The sequence below is a fragment of the Cyprinus carpio genome, chromosome B21 (assembly GCF_018340385.1).
Source record: "Cyprinus carpio isolate SPL01 chromosome B21, ASM1834038v1, whole genome shotgun sequence".
NCBI lineage: Eukaryota > Metazoa > Chordata > Actinopteri > Cypriniformes > Cyprinidae > Cyprinus > Cyprinus carpio.
This window is the reverse complement of record NC_056617.1, coordinates 15,360,596-15,370,056: the sequence shown is the minus strand read 5'-3', so window position 1 is coordinate 15,370,056 and position 9,461 is coordinate 15,360,596. Positions and strand designations below refer to the sequence as shown.

General features: G+C 34.8%; 2 protein-coding genes across 4 annotated transcripts in view; both read left to right on the top strand.

The window, feature by feature from the left end:
• The first annotated feature begins 35 nt into the window (after nt 1–35).
• Nucleotides 36–2,338, top strand: LOC109065079 (protein EOLA1-like). Its single transcript, XM_019082094.2, has 2 exons — nt 36–436; nt 1,950–2,338. Exons 1-2 carry the CDS (start codon nt 370–372, stop codon nt 2,186–2,188), a joined length of 306 nt encoding a protein of 101 aa, XP_018937639.2. The 5' UTR covers nt 36–369; the 3' UTR covers nt 2,189–2,338.
• Nucleotides 2,339–2,870: 532 nt separating this feature from the next.
• The window catches only part of LOC109096490 (myotubularin-related protein 1-like), a 49,670-nt gene continuing 43,079 nt past the window's right edge, over nt 2,871–9,461 (top strand). The window contains exons 1-2 of one of the 3 annotated variants that reach the window (XM_042747916.1): nt 2,871–3,064; nt 4,102–4,207. In XM_042747916.1, the coding sequence (XP_042603850.1) occupies nt 3,015–3,064; nt 4,102–4,207 (156 nt within the window). In that variant the 5' untranslated portion in view covers nt 2,871–3,014. Of the gene's footprint in view, nt 3,065–4,101; nt 4,208–6,438; nt 6,505–9,461 lie in introns of those variants that run through there. The other 2 variants (XM_042747917.1, XM_042747918.1) reach the window with 2 other exon arrangements.

Below are 9,461 nucleotides of genomic sequence, written 5' to 3'. Positions count from 1 at the left end.
CAGTGCCTTGTCTTATCTTATTTGGAGAGGCGTTTTAAAAACAGGAAGCGCTTTACCCAATCGTTCTGCAGCAGTGTTAACCTTATACCTATATGATAAAGTACTTATCATCTGGTGCGAATGCGCTGTATTTGAAACAAAGCTAAAACGTGTTATTCTACCTTTCTGTAAATGAAGAGGTGAATATTATACTCTCGCTATGAGTCTAGAGAAACGTTCGCTACTCTTGTGTTGACTGGTGTGAAGGCGCTAGAGAGCCGCTGGCGGCCCCTGCTGTCAGAGCTGCGGAACTGCACGCTAGCGGTTCGCATCGTTCAGAAGAGCTGGGAGGGAGAGCACTGGAGACTCATCTTCACAGAAAGACTGGAAATGACTGCCCTGCAAACCGAGGAACTGCTGGAGGCTGGAGAAGGGTTCGGCCGTGGTGTTATAGCAGGTGAAATGTACACTGGTTTGTTAATAATTGTAATGTTTGTATAATATAAAGATTTATTATGTGCATAATCAGTTTATGTAAGTTAATAAATAAATTCAACTAAGGTGTAGATATTATTCAGATATATTCAGATCGTATATATATATATATATATATATATATATATATATATATATATATATAATATATAATATATATATATATATATATACACACACACACAAACACACAGATAGATAAATAGAAAGATAGACAGGTCGTCATTATTAAAGGTAGCGCTGAAACATGAAGTAGTTTGTACTTTCTCAAGCCAACATTAAAGTTTGCTTTTATTATACTAATAAATATCCATAAATTGCTAATGATAGATAGGTAGGTAGACAGATAGATAGATAGATAGAAGGGCTGGACAATATGGGCAAAATTTATATCACTTAAATATAAGTGATTATATCTCTTAATTTTGGTCAATATGATATAATTCTGATATCTATATGAACTATATATATATATATTAAATGTTCATAGAGACGATATGTATATATATATATATTTGTTTTGTTTGTTTTTTTTTTTGTTTTTTTTTTTTTGCTTATTTTTAAATGGCCTAAGAAAAAAATGATGGATGTCTGTTCCTATGACATCTGAAAAAATGATTTTTCCAAGTCTATGAAACCTCCTCCTATAAAACTATGTAATATTTTAAAAATAAAAAAAGGTACAAATAAATTAATGTTCACCTTTTATTTGTATTAAGCCATCATACAAACAAAAAACATAAAAATCACCATCAAATACATTTACATTTATGCAGACGCATTTATCCAAAGCGACTTACGGTGCATTCAGGCTATACATTTTTTACCTAACATGTGTTCCCTGGGAATTGAACCCACAGCCTTTTGTGCTGCTAATGAAATGCTCTACCACTGAGCCACAGGAACACTAAAAATAAAACAGAACTCTCAGACTCACCTTAATAATATCTTTAATGTTACACTATAACACTATAGGCTGATTATTGTTATGGATTGAAACAAAAGTGCTTCAGCCATGATAAAGAATATGAAAAGTGCTCAGAGTCGCTGCACAAAACAGAAATAAAAAGAGTGAGCAACAACAAAAATGCATGTTGCTGGAGGGCCTTATTAAAAATGCAAATTCATACTCTGCCAGCCTTTTGGAACGGCAGAAACATAGGTATCCCCAGTGACATAGATAGATAGATAGATAGATAGATAGATAGATAGATAGATAGATAGATAGATAGATAGATAGATAGATAGATAGATAGATAGATAGATAGATAGATAGATAGATAGATTGATTGATTGATTGATACTGCAACATGTTGTTCAAGTGTTGAAACTTTGTTATCAAAAAAAGCATAATATAATTTTTGGCTCTGTTTAGCTCCTCATCAAGCTTTTCCTCCGCTTTCTGATGTTATTATTTGTGTATGTTTTATGTGCTACTGAAGTGTGTTTGTTTATTTGCCGCTGTATACCTGCAGGTCTTGTGTATGTTGGGGAGACGTGGTGTTGTCCTGAGGATATTCCCTGTGAAGAGATGAGAGAGCTGGAAACAGCAGCTTGCTTGACTGAACTCAGAATGAAATACCTTACCAGACTCTCAAACCCCCAGTGGCTTAATGAACCAATATATTCCAGAGGCCATAAAGATGTGTGGACGGTCTCCTGCCCCCTGCTCCTTCTCATCCGTAACAGTGAAACAGAGATTATTTGTGTCTGAGACACTGAGATGTGCCTCCCTGGAGATTTGCAATGTATCTAATGTGTGCAGGTTATTTTTTTCAACATTAAATAAAAAATGCATTTGTTACATACCTGTATATATATATATGACATGTGTCAGTATTCGATAATGAACATGCACGATATTATTGTGGGCACTTCAAAATACAGTGAATAATTATTTATAATAAATTATTCGTAATTTTATTTTATTTATTTTTTTTTTTTTTTTTAATGCATTTTAAGAAGGCTTTAGTAACATTAAAACAGTACATAAACATGTAGGCAAGGTTAGTTATTTCAAGGAAAGCGAGGATTCAACATTAAGAAAGCATAGTTGTAAGGACATCTTATTTCTGTTTTCCTCATTACCTGGGCATCGCTGAGAAGGCAGGAGGATTTGGAGAGGATATATATATATATATATAGTTGTATTATTTTACGCCGTATTGTCACGCTGTTGCATATTGGGAAACGTGGTTTGTAGATATTTATTGTCGCTGGCGTGGCGGTGCGGGAGGCGAGTTTACGAATCCTACTGCGTTGAAGACTGCAGCATTAATATTCATGAGCGGCGTCTTTGCCATTGGAAACTATTGACGCAGCGTAATTATTATTCAGGAGCAAACCATCACCATTGGTAGGTTATGCAGCACAGCTCTATTAAGTATTCATGAGCGTTTCCCTTCGGCGTATAGGATTCCTGATTTCGAGCGTCGGCGAGTCACAAAGTTTCAGAGGAAAGCTTTTTCAGATCCAGACACGATGAGCGTTGGATATGCAACATCGCGTTATTTTGCGCTTCTGTAAGCCTACAGTAGAGAATGGATAAGCGACCGACCTCAGCACAGTCAAACGCTGAATCTCCAGACAGGTCAGTGCCAATAACACCCATTTAATACTTTATGACACCCATACTGCTAGTGGCGCGACGCGAATGGATGCGTTCTTATCGCGTCGCGTTGTGGAGCTAAAGCGTCATAAAGGTGTGTTTTACTGCCTTCTAGTTACTGAGTGACTTGATAGCCTACAAACAAGACACTTGGGTTGACTTTGTTTGAATGAGATGTCATATTAAACAAGATATGCAGATAAGAAAGCATTTTATCAACCTCAGCTATAGCTACTGATGACTAACCTTCAGAATAAATTACTGGATAATATTCTTTTTTAAGGGTGCACTCACATAAACAACGGTTTTATATATATTTATATATATATGTGTGTGTGTGTGTGTGTGTGTGTGTGTGTATGTGTGTATTCTCAGAACTGCATGGTATAAATTCACAATTCTGAATTTTTTCTCAAACTTGAACGATAAAAACTCGCAATTGCGAGCTTTAAAGTCAGAATTGCAGGACATAAAGTCGCAGTTGAGTGTTATAAAGTCAAAACTGCAAGGTATAAACTCACAATTCTGAGATAGAACGTCAGTCTTTTTCCTCAAAATTAGACTTTAACTCACAGTTGTGAAAAGAAGAAAAACAAATCTGAAAAAAAGCCAGAATTGCAAAATATAATCTCGCAATTGTGAGTAAAAAGGTAAGATTTGTGAGTTTATATCCAACAATTCTGACTTTGTAACACACATTTTTTTTATATCATAATTCTGCAAAAAAAGTTGGAATTTTAAGATAGAAAGTCACAATCACCTTTTTCATTTTTACATTTTTTATTTTTTATTAATGACGGAAACAGGCTACAGTAACTTTCAGCCAGTGCTCAAGATGTTTTATAAAGTATAAAAATATAGTTCATCTAAACTAAAGATGCAGCATAACTGTCTGACAGCATAGTTCAGAATGATGAATGTTGTTGATGTACTGGTCCTATTGGGATAAATAAGAGCCAGTTGAACATAAACAGAAACCGTGCTCTTCTACATATCTTACTGTCACTCTTACATTATAGTCCCACAGGGGCTCATGTTGAATGGTGCAAACAACTGATTGCAGCAACAATGTCAAGTCAGATCTCTGGACCCATCAGCTCAGAGATGATTTCCAGAGATTACAAGGTATGAGCGTATACTGGTCAAGTGGTGTGTGTGTATATTTTGGATATGTGATTATTTACTTTGTTTTGGAGGTAAAAAGGTGGATTGCTAGATATCTCCACCCAGTGCTTTCAGTTTATATACTCTTATGCAAGAGGCAGCAGACTGCTGTTTTGTCATGAAACCACAGTGAATCAGAACATTGCTGATGAAATTATTTCATTTTATCAAGTCTTCACAGATGCATAGTTCACATGGAAAAGAAAGCTCTCTCAATATTTAACACATTTTGTTACAAAACCCCTTTGGTGGAACATAAAGGGTTAATTTTTCCTGGCCATATCATGGGACTATAAAAGCATCATAAAATAGTCCAGACAACTCCTGCAATGAGGACATCTGGAGTCATAAGATAGCTTTGTGTGAAGAACAGACTGAAAACAGGTGACTGAAAATTGTTGATAATCTTATCTTTTAGTGTGGTGTTAAAGGAATAGTTCACTTGAAAATGAAAATTTGCTGAAACTGTACTCACAGTTAAGTCATCTGAGAAATGTAGCATTCCATCCCTTGCTCACCAGTGGCTCCTCTGCAGTGAATGGGTGCCGTCAGAATGAGAGTCCACACAGCTGATAAAAAAACACTGTTATAATTTTAAAGTATATGAGTCCAGTCCATCGTTTAAAGTTCTGAAGTGAAAAGCTGCATGTTTGTAGGAATGAGTCCTCTTTCCATAATATTGTTTTCTCAAGTTAAAAAAGTCAAATCATCTGAATCAGGAGAGAAATATGCACAGAACAAAGCACAGTTTACAAGCAAAACAGTCCAAAGCAGTTCTAAACAAATTCATCTGTGGTTTTTGATGAGGACATCAGGGGTCTTTATCACTGGAAGTAGTGTTATTATGGATTATACACTTATATTTTTGCCAGAAGCGACTGATTAAAAAAGTAATGATGTTTCAAACACTGATCCCTTATGAGTTGAGATCAACTTCTCTGTGAATCATGCAGAACTTCTGATTTTCACCCTGCTTCTGTTCTTCAAGGGGTCATATAACAACAAATTAAGTTTTACTTAACCTTTTGAAACACGTTATGATTAGAAATTGTAACTTTCAGAACTCAGAAAACCCGAAAATAACCTGTACTGAAACATAAATGTAATGAGTGTTTTTTGTTTTTTTATGTTATAAAAAATATATTCTCATTCATTTTTTTATTTTGTTTATTTTTTATTCTTTTAGCAAGTAAAAGGCTTTTAGTGTAATTGTAGAAATGTCCTCATTCAGGTTGTGATTCACATGGTTTTAAGCTGTGAAATCTACTGAGTAATATTTCTAAATGAACATTAACTGGACTGAAGTAACTTAGGTTTACTACATTATCCATGCATTTTTTTAATTTTTTTTTAGAAAAAGCATGTTAAGATGTTTTTAAAAAATATCCAAAAGGCTTTTGAACGTTTATTTGTAAATTGTACAGTTTTTATACATATAAAAAAAAGCATTTAAATATTACCTTATTTGGGAGATATAAAACTATTATTGGGAGATATTGGCATGTGATATTTATATGCATTTTGTGTAAGTATCAGAAATGATCATATTTTTTCCTCTTATTTTTAAGCCATATAAATATCAGAAACTGCATATTTGGCTCAGTTTGGGGAAATTTTAGGTGTTTTTATCCTTCCAGTGTGATCTCTATATTCTCATTATATTCTAGGAGCCATTAATGCCTTATAATGAATAGGATAATGGACAAAAAAAAAATATATATATATATATATATATATATATATATATATATATATATATATCTATATTATATATATATATATACTCTATATATATTGTAACTTTTTTTATCTAAAGTTTCAATAAACAGTTCCTTTTTTATATATATATATTTTATTTGTCAGGTTAATAGTCAGGCATATACTGATTTCCTCAAAAACAGAGTCAGTATCAGAGTGCCGTGTTCAGAATTTTCGATGCAGAAACCTTGACTAACATCTAAGATCTGAGAAAGTTGGTAAAGTGGGAAAGTGATCAAAAGTATATGACCCCTTTTGACCTCATTACATCTGCATGGATGCTTGTAGTTCTTATAGTTTCTTGAAATGATTGCGCTTCCACAATCTTTCTGGTGGAATTACATACACTGAAATGTTTCTACTCTTTCTTCTCTCTCTTTCCCCATCACTTTTTTGGTTTTCTGTGGTGTTGTGTTGGTGTTTCTTTGGTACAGGACTGCGATGTGGAGGTTAAAGGATTTCTCTTGGACAGTGACCCTCAGCAGACTGCCCCCTCTCTCTTTCCCCGCAAGTCTCTTTCTGTGTGTGTGTGTGTGTGTGTGACTCTGTGAACTATTTGACATGATAATTAACTTACTAACAGACTCAATTTCAGAGAGTTGCATCCGTCTTGTCTATCTATTAAAACAACAGTCTGTCTGTCTGTTTTGTATCAAAACACATTTGAAAAACTATGTAAATGTGGATTTCTTGAATTGTCTGGTCATAATAATGATCCATGTCCATGTAAATGCATTAATTGTAATATTTGGACATATATTTGTATGCTTGTACAGAGTTTTTTTCTGTGCCACAAATGCTGTGGAAAGAGCATGATTTGTAAGGCGTATTGTATTCTACTTACTGATGCAGTAGATCACTGAATGGTGTTGAGTGTGTGAGGGGAAAATACAGATGTTTTGACTCATATGAGCCATTATGAAAATATCACCACCTCGTGCCATCTTTTCAGGGCTTGATTAGCATAATGTTGAACAGATCTCCATAGATCTTTTGTGTGGTCAAGCCTGTTGAACTCCACAGTGCCGTCGTTTTCCTGCAGCTGGACTGTAAGAGAAAGACTGAATTCTCTGATTCCTCTGTGTCCATGAAGCTGCCAAACAGTTGTGTCACTGTGGGTGGAGCAGACCCATGAGCCCCCATCTCATCCTGCTGAGCTCCCTACTCGTTGTCAACAGTGTGCTGACAGAAAATGAACTTTTGGGGCCAAACATTGACTAGTGGCTCATGGGATCTGAAAAGAGTAATCATACTGCTTTCATACTGCATATAGATGAGATTTTGCTCAATTTTCTGTCAAGATGCTGGAGTGGTGTACAGTAGAGGGTTTCCAGAATGTTGCTGTGTGGTTGTTGAGGTGTATTCTAGCCAATCCAAAAATATAAATATATTAAATATTTTGCTCTTGCTGAATTTGCATCATCAGAAGCTTTTTTCTCTGTGTCCTAAACTACAGCCCTGCCTTCCGTGTTTAATTTACAACCTCAAACGTTGGACTGTTTGCTTTAGGCGGAGAGAGAACTTAAAGTTTGGGAGTGGTAGCAAAGGAAACCACATACAGAGTATCTTTCTGACACTGGAGTTGTATTTTATACTTTTTTTTTTTTTTTGGTATGTATATTTTGTTAGAGATTTCTGAATAGTTTACTATCAGTGGCACTTGTGTGAAGGTTAGCTGCAAAAAACAATGCCAAACATTCAAGGATCTTTTAAATCCTATTTAGAGAACTGCCAATCAGATTTTTTTGTATCAATTTAAAAAAACCTTATTCGAATATCCATGCAGAATAATCTAGAACTCCATGCTTAAATTATGCTGATACTGGAATATTCTAATAGGAACATGTAAATGTGTATCTAGAATATAGACATTTTAATCAAGAAAATAGGCGATGTGACTTGTATTAATATCTCAATTGTGTTTGTTTCACGTGTGACAGACACTCAGTCGAAGGAAATAAAGCAGGCTCAGATGGAAGAGCTCAACCTAGTGTTCCTGGAGAAACCATTAACGGCTATGGTAAGGAACTTCGGTAATTGAGCACGCAGTTTTTATGTAATGTATTACTATAGAACCATATGAAGCATAGCAAGGCCAACCATAATACTGAAATTTGGTTCATATAGCGGGGGTCACAAGGTCAGTGGACAAGGCTAAAAATTTGTCATTATTTCTAGAACAGTACAGTTTACAGGTCGTCACACACATGTTGTTCATGTCAGTGGCAGATAACCCATTGTATGCTGTGGTGTTTTTTTACAGTCCAATCGCGGTCATGTAGCGTTTGTCCGTTCTCTGGGGTCGTGAGAGGGACTCTAACCATCACTGACTACAACAAGCTCTTCTTTAAAAGCCTGACAACAGCGGGGTAAACACATTTTTCGATTTCTTTTTTACTGCATCTAAAGGCAATGAAACATCAAACTGACATCACTGAAAGCCGACTGTGGTGTCACTTTTCATTTTAAAGTTCTGCGACAATGGTACCATCAAGAAGATAATCGCAATAGTTATAGTTTCTTTTCGGACTGTACATATCCGTGCTGAAATATTTGAAACTGTTTTAATACTAATTTTTCTGGCAGAAGTATACTAGCTGGTGCTTCTTGCCGTCATTCAGTGTCTTGTCATGTCAGTTTTTGCTGGGCAAATACTTTTCATAACGCAGGGTTTGCATTGAAAGAATAAAGACCAGCTGATCAACATGGTAAGCAAAATAGTGGTGTGTGGTATTGACAAAAAATTTATCTTAATTATTTTGGGGAATTTTTTTCCATAACTACAATTAAACAGTATGTTTTTGTGCTGGTACCCTTGGCTGGTTTAGGACAAGAAAGATAAATATGACACGGCAAAACAACAGTAGGGGGCGGCAAGTATCCTGTGTTAATGAGAGGTTCACTGAATCATTCGTTCAAAAATATCGTTTAACAACTCAGCTAATTCATTTAAAAATGAAGCGCAGTGGCTCTCTTTATGAAAGGATCTTTGAATCATTGACTCAAGTTATTTGTTAAAAAACACATTCACATAGGAACGAAACACCGCTTCCAGTTTTGTTTGGAACTATTTTCATTAGCGAAACAGAAAAAACAGACAACTCGTTTAATATTAACTTTCCGTTGTTTTTGAACTGAAGAATTATAAAAAAAAACAAAAGTCCCGTGTAGGGATATTTTTTTGCTTTCATAACTAGAATGATATGGGACATATGGAGTCAATATATATCACATATATACGCAAAAAAAATAAAGTTTTGCAAAGAAAATAAAGTTTTGCAACAAAAATTAAAGTAGTTGAGGAAATAACTTTTTTGCTTTTTGCAAACAAAAAAAGAAAAATTGCAAAACTCCATAAATAATACCGTGCGAAGCAGCTGATCAAAGACAAATAAGAAATGAAAAGTACAATAGTATGATGTGTCTTTAGTCTTCAGTATTTAATTTAAACGTTTTT

What these genes read in the sequence shown, in the direction of transcription:
- LOC109065079 (XM_019082094.2), top strand. Translation starts at nt 370, where the DNA reads ATGACTGCCCTGCAAACCGAGGAACTGCTGGAGGCTGGAGAAGGGTTC. An exon ending in CGGCCGTGGTGTTATAGCAG is followed by an intron (nt 437 to 1,949) that starts GTGAAATGTACA and finishes GTATACCTGCAG; the next exon opens with GTCTTGTGTATGTTGGGGAG.